Below are 17090 nucleotides of genomic sequence, written 5' to 3'. Positions count from 1 at the left end.
GAAAATTTCAAGGCACGCACCTGCCACATAAATTGTCACAATAGTTCCTATAACAGAACTTTATTGGCTTATTCTATTCTCGGAATTATATCTCAGCAATTTCTAAAGTATTCAGTGGCGTCGAAATCCGAGGGATCTCCGTAATAGTGCTTCTCAATTTCATGTATGTGCCACGGCAATTGAATAATTCCATAATTCCAAATATTTCGAATTTTTACCACCAAGAACGGCGGTGACAACATTTTTAACATTAAAACGATGTTTCGCATTGTATTAGCTATATCTTGTCCAAATTTGGTTAGTGCAACTCTCTCGGTTTCGAAAATACAATACCTATTTATGTTTTTAGCTACGAAAAGCGAATAATTCCAACTATTTCGAAGTTTCACCACCAAGAATGGCGGTGACAACATTTTTAACATTAAGGCGATGTTTCGCATTGTATCAGCTGTCTAAATTTTGTTAGTGCAACTCGCTCAATTTCGAAAATACAATACCTATGTCAATTTCTCCATCACTAGTTGACAGATATACTGTAATATATTTGCCTTCAATTAAATATTAACCCAAGTTTGATCAATTTATGAAGTAAATTCAGACATCCTCAGAGACATTGGATAAATGTGGTATTTTTTTAAACGACATGGAATACAATGAATACAATGATATAATGACTGATGGGTTGATTTGTGATGCAAGTAGCTATAAGATACACAAGATTTCATAACCTAGAAATTAACTAATAACCTTTCCCCATGGTGTCCTACCTCATTTTAAATTGTACCTCAAATTCATCACTTCAGTCAGCTCATTCATATGATAATTTATTATTGGTTTATGCTATGTATCATTTCGACAGTCGATTATTTATAATAACCATTTGATTTAAGTATATTACACGACTATTCCAAGTTTTTTATTACTCTTCTCATATAGCATATTATATTAAGCTCAATATAATAATATTTTGTTGTAGTACAATATGTCCTTTATTTCTGATAATTAGTTTACAATGTTATTTATTTTGTTTCCATCAATTGCTGTATGAATTGTGAACTTAATTACAAATTTTCCAATTAATTACAAATTTTCCAATAAGTGTTGACCTATTAAGAAAAAAGTAAAAAACTAAGTTAATTTTATGAAATGTAAAATTTAATAATTTTGGTATTACCTATTATCTAATTATTTAAAACAATAATAAAAATGTATATTTTGTAAAATTACTTGTCATATAAATTGAAAGCAGGTACTAACTTAAATTCTAGTAAAAGATAAAGGAAAATTTTGTTGTTTCTACATAAGTTTAGATAATTATTTATATAACTTTTTCCATTTTAAGAAGAAAGTCATTTAGAACTTACATATTATTCATTATTAGTACTTATCATCTTCATGTGTGGTAATGTCAATTTTGCAATTTATAATTAAAAGTACGTACTTGCAAAATTGTAACCAAAAACTGACGCCTTCATATATTCATCACAAGGTGGACCTGATTTTACCTTCTCAGCGTAACGATGTTGCAATAAAAAAAGGTTCATTTATTTGGAGCATCTTCAGGTGGGAGTAAAACCTTCTTCGTATAAAAGCGGACTACTAGAATTTTATAACAGTAGATCTCATTAGTTCAAGTTCAACGTTCACTTTCAACATGAAACAAGTAAGCAGTCTGAATTACATAATCAAATACCACATGTCTAGATATTAGACTGATTTCATTTGGAACAAATTGAGTCATAGAAATAATTTGCAAGATTTCTTTCATTGTGTTTATTAAAACAAATTTCATTATCAGAAGCCATTTTAATCATCTGTGTGATAGTATTAGTACGATATAGAACTTTGTAATGTGTTTTTCAGATACTTCTAGTAACAGCTCTCTTTGGTATCGCGGCCTGTGGTCACCGTGACAGTCAGTACCTTCCACCAAACCAAAGAGGATCATCTGGACAATATTCCGGTGCTGGTACATCAGCAGCTGGTCAGTACTCTGCATCAGGGGCTGGTGGCCACTACTCTACACCAGCTGCCAACCAAGTCCCCATCCTCCGCTTGGACAACAACCCAAACGCTGGAGATGGCTCTTACAGCTACGCCTACGAAACTGCTGATGGTATCGCCGCTCAAGAAGAAGGTTCTTTAAGAGGAGAAGCGCAGCTTGCTCACGGAAGCTATTCCTACACTTCTCCCGAGGGTGAACAAGTTTCCATCCAGTACACCGCAGACGAAAACGGTTTCCAACCCCAAGGCTCCCACCTCCCTACCCCACCACCAATCCCAGAAGCCATTCTCAAGTCCATTGAATTCAATCAAGCTGAAGCATCCCGTGGAGGAAACCAGTACAATGAACCCCAACAGCAATACGGTGCTCCAGCACCTCAGCAGCAATATGGTGCCCCCGCTGTTCCTCAACAACAATATGGCGCTCCAACTGCTCCTCAGTTCAAGGCACCACAAGCTTCTCAGTACAAATCACCAGCAGCTTCCCAATACAGGGCGCCTTTTCAACCTCAACCACAGTACGGAGCTCCAGCTACCTCTCGAGGAGGACAAGGGGGTTATAGATACTAAGATACGACTTGTCATCACATCACATTAGCTGTTAATAAACTTTATTTATTATTTTGTAAATTGTGTTTCCTTATTCGCTTTTTATCTGAACACAACGCATAAGTTCATCGCATTTTCCTGTTATATTTAGGTACTGATATTTAACATATTATGTGGATTTTTAACTCTAACATAAAAAATTGAGGAAATCTCCTCTTTCAGATGGATTTTCGGAATAAACTAGAAGAAGCGTTACTGTAATCATTTATCGCATCGATTTAATTTCTATAAAATTCATATTTTGTCTTGTTCAATAAATACAGCTTCATCAATTTCATACTGTGCTCTAGTTTTAGATTCACAGAGGTAATTTGTTCACATATTTAACTTAATAATACAAAACCTCCATTAAATAACTATATTTACTATACCTCAGTAACATTTTTGCGCAGATACCTGCTTTACTATTAGGGCCTCTTGTCTTCGTCACTTCTATAACGCACTTTCTTCTGATCTCTCGGACAAAACAATTTTGATCAAGCTGTAGGTTTTGTCGATCACCATCACTCTGACATTTATTTGGCACTGCCAGATTTCAATATAATATGGGTTTGCTTTGGGTTTCCAGGTCAAATCAAAATAATATGTACATCCCTATTTAAAATAATACAACACATAATAAAGTACATATAATTTACAAATATCCACCCTCCTGTCAATTCAAAATTTTCAAGAAAGCGACAGGCTAAAATAATAATTACCCTTTATTATTACATAATAATAATTAAAAGTATGTTTCAAACTGATAAATTCTAATGATCTTGGTCAAAACTGGTGGCAATTGAAGCAATTTTAAATATAGGTAAACACAGGGTGTGGACTGCATCAATATTTAGGACATTTAATATATTTTGATTTTTTAAGTATATTTATAAGCAGAAGTTAAAATATGTCATAATTTTTTTTTACTTCATATGTCAAAAATTCAACTGTTCCATAGTTATAATAGATATAACAAATTACGCAAACTAAATTTTTAAATAAATTTTTCCAGTAATTTATTACAACGTTGTTTACAGTTTGTAAATTTGTCAAAATATATATTTTCTCTGTTAATTTGAACCTTTGAAAAAATTAAAAAAATATTTACACAAACCCATTATTTTTGTGTCTAACCAAAAGTATTACACAGGGTATAGGTCATTATATCAAACATTTAAATTTCTGAACATTTCAACAAACCTGTCTTAGATTTCAAAATTATGAATATTGTTTTTTTGAAATGTTTGACAGCTTTATTTCAAAAAGTAACAACATTTGTTGTTTTGGAAATCAAAAGGATTGATTTTGGAAAACTTATTAAAGTGTGTAATATGTATTTTTACGCTTATCATTGTGACATATTCGGTTAGACAAAAATTGTTTAAGGGGGTTTATATGCGCAATTTTTTGTAAAGCATATGGGAAAATCTAAGAAAGTTAGAAACAATACCTCTACACTGTACCAGTTATATAAGTTTTCTTCAGGGTATAAGACAACTGACAATACACTCAAAATAATATTTTTACCTCGTATGTTTATCGTACGTTTCCACGAATTTTCCACGCCTGTTGAACATACAAAAAATCGCGTACGGTACTATAAACATAATCACAACCCGCAAAATGCTTTTAGGGAATTATTAATACATGCACTAATCATAGTTATTGCATATCTTTACTTGCTGGAAAGTTACATTTTCTGATATTTACTTGTTCTCCGTGATCTTTCAATACGAAAAATTAAAGGCAGTTGCTTTAGTTTAGCTTTACGCTTGTCACTTTCTGGATGGATCTACTTGTTCTATCACTGTTTTACTAAAAGTGCGATTTCTTGTCAAAACTCCAGCCTTAATAAAAATCCTGACTAATCCTTTAAGCAGACGAGTATTAATTTTTAGATTTTTTTTCACAAGTGTATCCAAATAAACACAGAAAAAAATAAAATTACTACAGAAATTAACAAATATCTCGACATATTTTTGATCTAGTTAAAAACCTTCCTCTATTTTATCTTGAGAACTCTATTCTCGTGATTTAGGACTCATCAAACGGGACGTATTGACAGACATGTCAATAACAATAATATGATTAATTTATTTGTAAAACATCACATTTACTTTACTTTTATATTAGTGTTTCTGTTTATTCTAAATCATTATTATTGAACAATAATATGTATAAAGATCAGTTTGAAAAGATATCCTTAGGACAATCAAACAAAAGGAAAAAAAAAGATTTCAAAATAGATTGGGGTTTAAATAAAAATTGTCAAAGTGACTCATAAATTTCTATTTAAATACTCAAAATGTTGTTTACGCCAAAAGATACTTCCACTTATCGATTACTAGATAATATATGCACTTTTCTGCTGACAATCTGAAATAAAAGTTAATATTTTTTTACGTACAGTAACAGCAAGCTTTAATTACAAGAAAGTAATACTCCACATTTGGTCATAAGATGAACCTGATTTCACCTTGCGCCTAAATCGAATCTTCAGTAAATAAGATCATTTATTTAGTACATCACTTTCAGGTGGGAGTAATATCATCATATAAAAGCGAGCTGCCGAAATTGTATTACATACAGTACATCCGCCAGTTCAAGTTCAACGATCACTTCCAATATGAAACAAGTGAGTATCTAAAAGTTACATAATCATACATATCGATATCACGTCGTTTTTAATGAAGATTAAGAGATGTTAATAATTATATTAAGCAACGTAACAACACGACTATATACCTGTATATTAAAGGAACTAAAAAACTGCACCTAATAATAATTCCAATACACCTTTCAGATACTTTTAGTAACAGCTCTCTTTGGCTTCGCGGCCTGTGGTCGTCTCGACAGTCAGTACCTTCCGCCAAACCAAAGAGGATCCTCCGGACAATACTCCGAGGCAGGTCGGTACCAAGGTCCTTCAGGAGCTGATCAGTACTCTGCCTCTGGTGCTGTTGGTCACTATTCCGCACCAGCTGCCAACCAAGTCCCCATCCTCCGTTTGGACAACAACCCAAACGCTGGAGATGGTTCCTACAGCTACGCCTACGAAACTGCTGACGGTATAGCCGCCCAGGAAGAAGGCGCCTTGAGGGGAGACGCTCAACTTGCCCAGGGAAGCTACTCTTACACTTCCCCGGAAGGAGAACAAATCTCCGTCCAGTATACAGCAGACGAAAACGGTTTCCAACCACAAGGCTCTCATATCCCAGTCCCATCAGAAGCCATCCTCAAGTCTATTGAATTGAACAAAGCCGCTGAAGCACGCGGAGGATACCAGGAAGGCCAGTACAATCAACCTCAGCAGCAATATGGTGCCCCATCCGCTCCCCAACAGCAATATGGTGCCCCATCTAATCTCCAACAGCAATATGGCGCTCCAGCAGCTGCTCAGCAACAGTATGGCGCTCCATCCGCTCCTCAACAACAGTATGGCGCTCCTCAATTTAGAGCATCTCCAACTGCCCAATTCAGATCAGTTGGAAGTTCCCAATATAGAGCACCTGCAGCTTCTCAGTATAGAGCACCTGGAGCTCCTCAATTTAGAGCACCTGCCCAATCCCAGCAGCAATATAGAGCTCCAATTTCCTCCCAAGGAAGTCAAGGAGGTTACAGATATTAGAATGGATTTTTTGTTACTTGTGACTGTATTAACTGTAAATAAATATTATTTATGATTTTGCAAACCGTCCTTAAAATTCTTCATCCGTTCCTAAACCAAGACGTTATAATTATGATCAGCTCCTATGGTAACCAATATTTTGGTTCCAGCTGGTTAATAATTGATGACACATCCAACAGATTTTGGTTGAAAAGTCATATTGGTTGAAAAGAAAATCAAAAGGACTGTGCAGTTGAAATAATAGCATCAACTATGACCATGATATCATAGAGTACATAGAATACTATATAGAAGGTACACAATTTCGATAAAATTTGGGATTTACTCGAAATGCTCCATGCAAAATATCGATATATCTGCGATTGACGTCATTGTTTTTTCGCTAAAATTGGGACCAAGAAACATACCTAGATCGTTTTTTCTATCTCAAATGGTCTTTGAGATAAACCCAAGTCCCATCGAGCTTAATTTCATGAGAGTAATGATTTATCTTATTATGTTCAACATTTTAAATATTCAATCATTTTATTTTGACAGCGGACTATTGACTATTGACTAAAATATTCAGGTCTTTCTTGGAAGTAATACTTTAATTATATGTTTTCGACGATCGATCGGTTCAGAACAAAAAATATTAAAAACAATGGCTAATATAAATATTTCTATTATTTTTATAAACACTCGTCATTATTTACCTGCGGGCACACAGGTCAAGCATTACAGGTAATTTTCCACGTAAATAATAATTGTACTTTGAAAATAATATAGTAATAAACTATTTTTATTATTACATGCAATGTTTCAAAGTTCTGTATACGTACTATTTGGCTGTTATTTTTTTACTAAATCTCTACTTCTTTTTTTTAGTACTAATGCATATATAGGAGGTTGACATAAGTACTTACACTAAAAAAACTAGACGTTCAAACAGCTACTGTGTAACGATGTGACCTAAAATATATCGTTTTAATTTGATTATCTAACTAGGTACTGACATCACAGCAGTTTTGGTGGTCTTGAAGTGACTTCTCAATTAATGTTAAATTACTCATGCTCTAATCTAATCGGGAAATCACCACAATAGAGGTCATATGATTTTATAAAAAAAAGGTCGGAAATGTTATGATATTTACAAAACAATTTTAGTTTTTAAGTCGAAATGGAGAAAATCCAGTATTTTTCTTAAATTAACAAAGTCGCAAATCAGAACATAAAACTTACTTGTTTGGAATATCTAATTATGTAAGAATAATTTTAAATAGACAAATAACAAATTACAAATTTATAGCTAACATAAAACTTAAATGACTGGTTTTTTTGGCTAAAAGACGACTCTACACACTTGGGATTAACAACCAAATAATTGCCAGATGTTCTTATCGCCTTCATACATTAGGACAGTATTATTGGTAGAAAGAAGAAATTTCCATATTATAATATAACTATAAATATTCAAAATATGGTAATTTATACACCACCTGAAGATACAGAAATTTAATAGACATACTACAAATTACAGACGGTAAACTTATATAATCGTTTAATATATTTTACATAAACAAAAAATAATTTCAATAAAATATATAAGAGGTCCAATCAGAAAATATAGACCAGGGCGGATATGTTTTGAGGTGGATGTCAGAGGGGGCAAGCAAATTTTTTTCTCAATTATCTTCAGTACAAGTCACATAATAAAAGTGTAGATCTGGGCGAGGTCCGGAACATTTTCAATATTGCAAAAATGTTTTAAAATTTAAAAAATACCTATTTTATCTGAGCTTTTACTTGTATCTTGGAACCTATGTATTTTGGAAGAATATTGAATAGAAAAAAGTTTTAGAATTGAATTTTGCACAATATACTGCAAGTCAAAAATGTGTAAATATATTATCGATGTTGCAAAATAGCAATAATTGATGAAAAAACAAATTTAAAAAAAATATGTGGAAATTAATTTTTTTGGTAATACAAATAAAATTAAGAAAAAATAGTACTCTAAAATTATAGTTTTTGAGAAAAAACTAAATTGCAAATTGATAAATGTAATCTAATTGTTTAAAAATTTAAAAAAAAAATTAAAAAATTAAAAAAAGAGGTAACTTCAATCAATCGGTTTCAATTTTTCAAAAAACCATTTGAAAGGTTGAGCGGTCTTTTCTATGAAAATTTCAAGTAGTTCTATTTTGATTTGAGGCTATGTAACATTTCAAAAAATTATTTTGCAAAAACTATAGAATCGATTTTAATGAAATTTGGTGTGTTGTTTTATTATACTCTAAAGTTTTTTTTACCAAAATTAGAATGCCCTTGGAGCATTTAAAATATTTTAAAAAAATTATTCAAAAAACTTGATTATTTTGCCTTTTTTCATCAATTATTGCTATTTTGCAACATTGGTTATAAATTTAAACATTTTTAACTTACAGTATATTGTGCAAAGTTCAATTCTAAAACTCCTTTTCCTCATCAATATTCTTCCAAAATGCATAGGTTCCAAGATATAAGTAAAAAACTCAGATAAAATAGGTATTTTTGTAAATTTTTTAAACATTTTTGCAATTTTGAAAATGTTCCGGTTCTCGCCCAGATCTACACTTTTATTATGTGAGTTATACTGAAGGTAATCCAAAAAAAATTGCTCTCACATCCACCTCAAAACAGATCCGACCTGGTCTATATTTTCTGATTGGACCTTATATTCCCTTCATATTTGTGTCGCCTGTAAAAAAAGTAGTTTAACCCCTGTCCGAAAGAATCAGCCAAGGGCTGTTTTCATGAAATTATATTTGCCTAACCAAATGCCTGTCTCTGCTCTTGTATAATTTATTAAAAATTATAATACGTAAATTTTAAATTTGTTATTCCATTTTTATGATTTAACCCGAGAACAAAGAATGTTTGTTTTGCGAATGACATTGTACAATAAAAGTTTAAATACAAGTTCAAGGCAATGCAACTATTAGAGAGAAATATAGACAACTCACAGACTGGATAATTAATAAACTTTTTTTACATATACAACTTATTTTTATGACATAAAACTGTGGTCAGGTGAACGTCCTGGATCAAGTAAAAAACATTACAGCTTCATACAACGGCTTGCAAATTACAGGCTTCTAACAATGCTACCTTTGATTGAGAGGCATAAATTCCATAACATTTAAGACAATAATTTCAGACTTTGACGGCTCCTATTTAGTTTATTTGCGTTGGGTTCCACACAACAAAAATTATTCGAGAAAATGATGATCTCACAAGTGGTGATTTTTTGTGTGTACACGTTTCTGTACTGTTGCTACCAAATTAACGTATCTATTAATCAAGATCTCGTGGAAACTCGAGGCTCTGCTTGATTTATTAATCAGTGTAGGATCATCGTCCGAAAGGCGTTAACGAGTTCCGAATTACATCTTAAGATCCCGCTGGAATTGTGGGTGGGGTGGCGTCTCTATAAAAGGCGTTTGCCAAATTTTTGAGGCATCACAAATTACAGGTGCTCAGTTCTTTCAAGATGAAGCAAGTAAGACTTTTTTTTAATTAATACAAACATATTCGCATGTACAAAGTACTTATAGAATAATATAGAAATTTAAACTTGGAATATTGGATATAAAAATATTTGTGGATTTTAAAATTTTTTAAGACCATTTGTCTAGTATTTTAAGAAAACACACTATACACTACATAGATTATTGTTATTATTAGAACTAGCATGGAAGTAATGATTTTTTTAAAATTAAAATAGGTGATGACAACTGTGCTTGCTATGTTTGATGATTACAATTTTTATGTACCACTACAGTCACATTTTTTCTCTTTTGGTATTTTGCCATAGTCCAAATTAAACATTTTAAAAACTAAACTTACGCCTTAGGGATAAGTCAAAGGTTGTTTTTAATATACCTACTTATTTGGGCCTACTTTGAAATGAGATAGTGAAGTACTGAAGTACTTCAGTAAACGACAAAAAAATAACAACTATTTAGGAAATGTCTCAAATAAATATTTATAATGCAATGGCCGTTTCGCGAGGTTAAAAAAAAGATAAATAAATGATTGTCATTTTTTCTTTTCGGGTGTTTTTCCACTGTAATTTTTTTAAAAATTGAAAAAATATAAAAGGAACCTATGCCACAAAATAATCTTGTTCTATTTAGAAATATCAGAATCAAGAATACATAAACTCAGTATTATTTTTATTTAAATAGATTTAAAATTTTGAATATTACAGAAGAAAAAATATAAAATGATTGTTTAGTGTAAATTCAAATAAGCTATGTCAGGTTTATGATATTTAGTGAAAGCATAAGCAATGAAATTATCAAATAAAAAAATAATGCGAGACAATAATACTAGATTTAGAATATTTTTTTATATATAAATTTCACGTTCTTATATGAATATTAAAAACTACACTTTTCATTTAATGTGCAATAAAATCAAAAATATATTTTCTACGTAAATTTTATAGACAATTTTATGTATTATTCGAATTTTTTAAGTTTATTTAAATTAAACTAGTAAACATTCGGTATAGTTTATTAAAACGTATTCGTACATATACATATAGGTATTGTATATTTTTCGTCAAAGTGGAATATGAAGATGAGTCAGAACGAAAACAAGTTTTTATGTCATATGTCTGGTTTAATTTATTAACATATAAAAAATCTACATAATCCTCCCATAAAGAAGGATTTCACTATATTTTAGCATAAAAAAAAAGCAATTAAAGGGTCATGAACTTACGATTATATAACAAAACAACGATGAACTTGAATTTTCTAGTATAATTCAAGAATTAGGACATATATTAACATGTTTTCCTAATTAGTATCTCAAAGGTGAGAACTTGCGAATAAATTATTTTTTTAGTCATATATTTCAAGGTTATTGTTAATTTAAGAGATTTCCTTTTTTACATATTTTATATAAAAAATAGTTTTATTTATTTTAAATTATAATCAGTAAATTTTTCCATCGTAAAATCGTTGTTGTTCTAAAATTTTTCACTGATTTTGCTCATTTTTTCAGAATATTGTGAAGAAATTTACTTAATTTTTTTCCGATTTTGGAAAAAAATATGTCCCGGATTATTATACTGGTGGAACTAAAATGATGCTTCGGTGGTCTACATTTTTGTTTTATTCATTAGAGATAATCCTGAAATTAAACAAGCTTTATTGGAACTGTGTATCTTTACAAAAATTGGGATACTGAGATGACTAAAAAATAAAATATTGTAACGGAATACAAGGGACCCTGGCCAAATCTCCTAATTTTCCAAGTGTTTCATTTTAGACCAATAACACTTTTTTTTTCGTCTGGCATAATAAATAGGGACATCATTTTTTATTTAATTGAATGAATTTATGACAATTTATATGAAATGTCTTTAAAATATGCCGAAAAACTAACTAAAGTCTACGAGAACTTGCAGGAAAATTTTGCAATAGATACTTTACTCAAATATGCCAGTGGTAGAAGAGAATTTTCGTATTTAATTTTCTCAAGATACTAGGGTGGAAAATTGTCACATAAATATTATATTTTTACTTAATTAATTCAAATTTTGCCTAATATTTCTGTAAAATTCTCATCAGATGAAATCATATGCGCTCTTTGATACCAAATATCCTAAGTAAGCTAGAAGAATAACTTCATAGATGAGATAGAATAATAATTATGTAAAACAAAACGATCTTTCCAAAAAAACTAATAAAAACACATTTATGACACACTGAAACCATTAAATAATGTTATAAATGATAAAAAAATTAACAAATTCTTATTTTAAACACTGATTATTGAGGCAGTTATTATTTTTAAAGGTGTTTTTCTTTTAAGTACCTTTTCAATATATTTTTAGTGATCACAACACTGTACACAGATCAACGTCAGTGAAATCGGCAGTTCTCAACAAGTTTTCTTTTAAAAAATGGCGCATACGTATTAATACAGTCAAAAGTGTCGGCATTTTTGCTAGATTGACAATTGTGAACTGTTGTTTTCACACAATTCCAACATTTGCAGATATTGTTCCTCACTCTCTTTGGATTCGCTGCCTGCGGCGTATACTCCCCACCAAGACGCTACCCATCGAACACCAGCCCAACCAGTCAATATGTGGCACCAGCATCTCAATCTCAGTACTACGGTTCATCATACCAACAGGTCCCCATCCTCCGCTTAGACTCGAGCAACAGCGGCGACGGCACCTACACCTACGCCTATGAAACCGGTGATGGCATTTCTGGACAGGAACAAGGCGATGCGAGAGGAGAAGGCACCAGGGCTCAAGGAGGATTCTCCTACACGTCTCCAAACGGACAACCCATTCAACTTCAGTACACCGCAGATGAGAACGGTTTCATACCCCAAGGGAGTCATTTACCGGCTGGGCTGACTGGTCCAATTCTCAGGTCCATCGAGCAAAATTTGGCTGACGAGAGGCGCGGGGTCGTGGACGACGGTCAGTACAGGGCCGGACCAAGTCAAAGTTATGGGCAACAGCAGAATGTTGCTACCCAGCAGTACAATACACCTACAAAATATACCCCACAGAAATACAACACTGCTCAGCAGTACAGACCTGCCCAGTATGCACAAAACAAGTATGGAGCTCCCACTAGACCACAGACTGGATATAAGTTTTAACTGATACTGTAGTTATATGTAGCTATAAGTTATATAGAAAATAAATCGTAATTTTTTTATATAAAAAAATGTCTATTTTAATGGATGTAAAAATTAATTATTTAATATGACCTACCAAATAATAATATGCCGTCCTTCTTCCACACAAGTCTTCTAGTTATTCATACTTTCTATAAACAAAAAATGTGTGCTTAAATACCATACTTCTTGATTACAGTCGAGGAAATAATCAGCACTTACAACGATAATTACAGAATTTATCGTTGTAAATATTTATTTTATAAATCATTTCTAGAATTTAGAATAATTTAGCATCAACACACATCAATGGTAAAAAATAATTTTTGTATAAGTCCATTATCAAACAATACTTGTACATAAATGTAGCCAACAGAACCAAATCGGAAAGGTTTCGAAATATCTTATTGCCTTATATCAAAATTGTAATCTATTAAGCTCGATTTAATGAAATTTAATGAAAGTGAGGAAAATCAAGATAGCACTTCATGGTAATAATAAGTGTATTCCATCTCACAACTGAAGCAATACTAGTCAGCCAATATCAGTATGGTTTCTAGAGGGTGTAAGGAGTTTGACTGCCATTTGTCCTACAGAAAAAATGTAAACAACTATTATTGTGAAATATTTAGTAAATTTCAAAACAATTGTTTTCCAGTTTTTAAATAAATAAAACAAAATGTATCGATTTTGTAGTACGAATATAGTGTTGTGCTCGAATTTTAGTAAATATGAATCTCTTAAACCGGGAATTTGACTTTTAATCAAATTATGGATTTGAAAAATATGTAATTAAAGTAACTAAAGATTCACGTCATCCAAATAATCATGCGTATTAAAAATAATTTAGATACTTATCAAAAAGCAAAATTCAGTAATTTTGAAACGCATAAGTACAAAACAAACTACAACATATGCTCAAAATGCCTACTATTCTCGTGAAAATTATGTTAGTAGGTATACTAAGATTTATTAACATCATTTATGAAATACCTATTAAAGGTTTTATTAGGTAAATAAGTACACAATTTTTTAAACCGAAAAGAGAAAGTACAAGTTAAATTTATATTCGTTTGTAGTCTCATCTCTAGATATGAAGATTAGGCAGGTACTAACTTGCCAAATCCTATTTTCTTAATAAATTACACATCATATTATCCAAAGAATACTAATGACGTTGCTTAATAAAAAATGTGTGTTACATGAAGATTTCGTATTTACATAATTTTAGACACAATTAATTAAAATGTCACAAACAAATGTTATCATATTATCCATAGTTTTGTTTTCTTGAGTCTTATATGATTAGGCCTAAGTTTCATCATGAGGTAGTGTCAATAATCTTGAATATTTGAATAACGTCTAAGAAATATGTGGTTTTATACTGTAAGATTATCAAAACTGAAATTTTCTGAAATTATAACTTGGTCTGAACATCATGCAGACACCAATTTTAGTTATTAAATTTACTTTAGAAATAATGTGTTTGGAAAGAAAGTTGGGAATAAAAAGCAAACATATACAAAAGAATTTATTTACAACTTAATTCTAGTAAATAATGGCACTCTAGTATTTGTATCCTCCTTGGCTTCCTCCAGAAGCGGCTGCGTTGTATTGGTTCTGTGAAGCGGCTGGGGCATTGTACTGACCCTGTCCGCCGGATGGGGCGCCATATTTCTGGCTAGGACCGGAGTCGTCCCTGTACTGTCCATCATCTACGATACCATTAGCCTCATCAGCCAAATTCTGTTCGATAGCCCTCTGGATCTCTTCTGGGATTGGTGGTGGAGTTGGCAAGTGTTCCCCTTGGGGTTGGAAACCGTTTTCATCGGCGGTATATTGGATCTGGATCTGTTGGCCGTCTGGGGCGGTGTAAGAGAATCCACCATGAGCTTTGGTGCCGTCTCCTCTGGCGTCTCCTTCTTCTTGGATGTTGATACCATCACCGGTCTCTACGGCGTAGTTGTAGGTGCCATCTCCGTTGTTGTTGTTCTCAAGGCGGAGGATTGGGACTTGGTTGGAGGCAGAGTATTGTCCTGCTTGGTGACCGCCTTGCTGAGCAGAGTATTGTCCTTGGCTGGAGCCTGAGTATTGTCCTTGTTGTCCTTGGCTGGAGCCTGAGTATTGTCCTTGTTGGCCTTGACTGGAGCCTGAGTATTGTCCTTGTTGGCCTTGGCTGGAGCCTGAGTATTGTCCTTGTTGGCCTTGGCTGGAGCCTGAGTATTGACCTTGTTGTCCTTGGGTGGAACCAGAGTATTGTCCTTGCTGTCCTTGTTGTCCCTGGTGGCCTTGTCCTTGGAAGGGTGTAGGTCCGTTGTACTGGGCGCCGCCGCCGCCCCCTTGATTTGGTGGAAGATATTTGCTGTCAAGGCGAGCGCAAGCGGCGAAGCCAAAGAGAGCGAGTGCCAATATGACCTTAAAAAATAGTTTTTTGGGTACAAAAACATTCCGAGGGTTATTTAGAAGAACGATAATTATAATTTCAAATTTGTTATTGTTGAATTCAGTTGTGAAATACGAATAACAAACTGTTTATCAATTGAATCAAAGGATACATAAATAAATTTAACTTAATTGTGAGAGTAAACAGCACCAGACATCTACTATTACAATAACATCATTTTTACATTTAATAAGGTCGCAAGATGTGATTGATGCGTGATTTGCCGTCCTCAGTAGTTTACTTTTTAATAATAAAGCGAATGCACATTAATAAGTTACAAAAATAATTATTAATGCTGTCGATGTGTTGCACAAGTATCTTCCAAGCTCATTAAAGTCGTTTCATAACAAGGAAAGATGGGTAGCGCCAAAGAAGTGGCGTCCTAGTTTTTTTAAGAATAGATCGCAATTGTTATAACTATGAATCAGTCCCACGTTTTTAATTGAGATTTAGATCTCCAAGCCAGTACAATCTGTTTTATTAGATCACGAAAGTTTAAAAAAGAGTGCCAAAAATTTCAACCTTGCTTTCAGTTGACTAAATTTAAGGGACTGCAAATTAAATTATCGTCTTTTTTCTATATTCAGTGTATATTTACGCCCAAAACAGTATCTTAACTGGAAAATTGCAAAATTATTAATTAGTTTTTGTCAATAAATATCAAAGACGAAGAAAAAATTAAACAGCCAACCTAAATTCAAAATGTGAAAACTCCTGTTAAATTACTAAAATGGTTGAGTAAGTGTTTTTGAAGCAAAAACTATAAATATTAGTTCTATAGTGTGACACCAGTACAGTTTTTTTTTATAATTTCAAAAACATTTACTGGAATTCTAGTGTATTATAATTCTAATTTCTTTCGATTTAAACATGGTTAACAGTTTCAAATATTTGCAGTTGCAGAATTTTTTAAAATTGTACAAGAAAAATCCGAGTCAAAAACTAAAAATACATATGTTTTGTTTAATACTGGTAAATACGATTTTCTGTTATAATTTACAGAAGCGACAGCGTTTGCGCTGGTATCCACTATAGAAAGGCACTACACAGAAACGACGCGTAATATCATTACACATTATTATGTAACAACAACAAAATTCTTACTTGTTTCATGATGATGTTTGTAATTGAACACTACTTGATGTTGTGATGCGTTAGAAATTTCGGCATACACTTTTTATAAGAGGATCCCCACTAGTGAAGACGATTTAAAAATGTATTACAGAATCACAATCGACTCCCCCAGGCCATGTGAACCTAATGAGACAGATATATTAAAATTTTTCAGCGAGTTGCGATAATTGCAATAATGAATCGACTTGAATGGAACCACTCTTAATTGCGTTTTGAATAGAGGAGATGAATGGCTTTTCGATAATTGCTTTTATTTCTAATTCAGAATTTATCTACACACAATAATTTTGATGACATGTGGCATAACCGCAAGAAACTGCCAATTAAAAAAAATAGGTATATTGAAATCAGACGCAGATTGCAGTTACTTGAGTGTATTTCATCAAACCATTACTGATAAGTTTTCGAGAAAAAAAATAACCTTGGGCTTTCGGAAACAGTTCTAAAAGTAACAGCTTTCTTTTTATATTTCAAAGACTATTTTAAATATAATGAAATAGGAAGAATATTTTGTAACGAAAGAAAACAATGTAAGTATTTTAATTTGGTGTCCTTATCCTCCTCCACTAACATAGTTACAGAGAAATATCTCCTTCGCAATTTTGAAGAAACGAA

At 32.3% G+C, this 17090-nt stretch overlaps 4 protein-coding genes across 5 annotated transcripts; 3 read left to right on the top strand and 1 right to left on the bottom strand.

Moving 5' to 3' along the window:
- Positions 1-1640: 1640 nt before the first annotated feature.
- On the top strand, positions 1641-2574 carry LOC108905532 (pupal cuticle protein 20-like). Its single transcript, XM_018708416.1, has 2 exons — positions 1641-1663; positions 1864-2574. The coding sequence occupies exons 1-2, from the start codon at positions 1655-1657 to the stop codon at positions 2572-2574; spliced, it is 720 nt and encodes a 239-aa protein (XP_018563932.1). The 5' UTR covers positions 1641-1654.
- A 2647-nt stretch (positions 2575-5221) lies between these two features.
- Positions 5222-6223, top strand: LOC108905531 (pupal cuticle protein 20-like). Its single transcript, XM_018708415.1, has 2 exons — positions 5222-5230; positions 5399-6223. The coding sequence occupies exons 1-2, from the start codon at positions 5222-5224 to the stop codon at positions 6221-6223; spliced, it is 834 nt and encodes a 277-aa protein (XP_018563931.1).
- A 3434-nt stretch (positions 6224-9657) lies between these two features.
- Positions 9658-12961, top strand: LOC108905570 (cuticle protein 3-like). The gene is made up of 2 exons (XM_018708512.1): positions 9658-9743; positions 12257-12961. Exons 1-2 carry the CDS (start codon positions 9735-9737, stop codon positions 12878-12880), a joined length of 633 nt encoding a protein of 210 aa, XP_018564028.1. The 5' UTR covers positions 9658-9734; the 3' UTR covers positions 12881-12961.
- Positions 12962-14464: 1503 nt separating this feature from the next.
- LOC108905565 (pupal cuticle protein 20-like) lies at positions 14465-16473 on the bottom strand. 2 transcript variants are annotated; one of them, XM_018708508.1, is made up of 3 exons: positions 16446-16473; positions 15016-15313; positions 14465-14982 (listed from the first exon to the last, which is right to left on the bottom strand). In XM_018708508.1, exons 1-3 carry the CDS (start codon positions 16452-16454, stop codon positions 14465-14467), a joined length of 825 nt encoding a protein of 274 aa, XP_018564024.1. In that variant the 5' UTR covers positions 16455-16473. The 2 variants fall into 2 exon arrangements, with proteins under 2 accessions (XP_018564024.1, XP_018564023.1); XM_018708507.1 differs by having other exon boundaries at positions 14465-15313.
- Positions 16474-17090: the final 617 nt, after the last annotated feature.

The sequence above is a fragment of the Anoplophora glabripennis genome, unplaced genomic scaffold (genome assembly GCF_000390285.2).
Source record: "Anoplophora glabripennis isolate ALB-LARVAE unplaced genomic scaffold, Agla_2.0 scaffold53, whole genome shotgun sequence".
In the NCBI taxonomy this organism is placed as follows: Eukaryota; Metazoa; Arthropoda; class Insecta; order Coleoptera; family Cerambycidae; genus Anoplophora; species Anoplophora glabripennis.
Note: the sequence above shows the minus strand (reverse complement) of the source record. Positions and strands in the feature narration are given on the sequence as shown.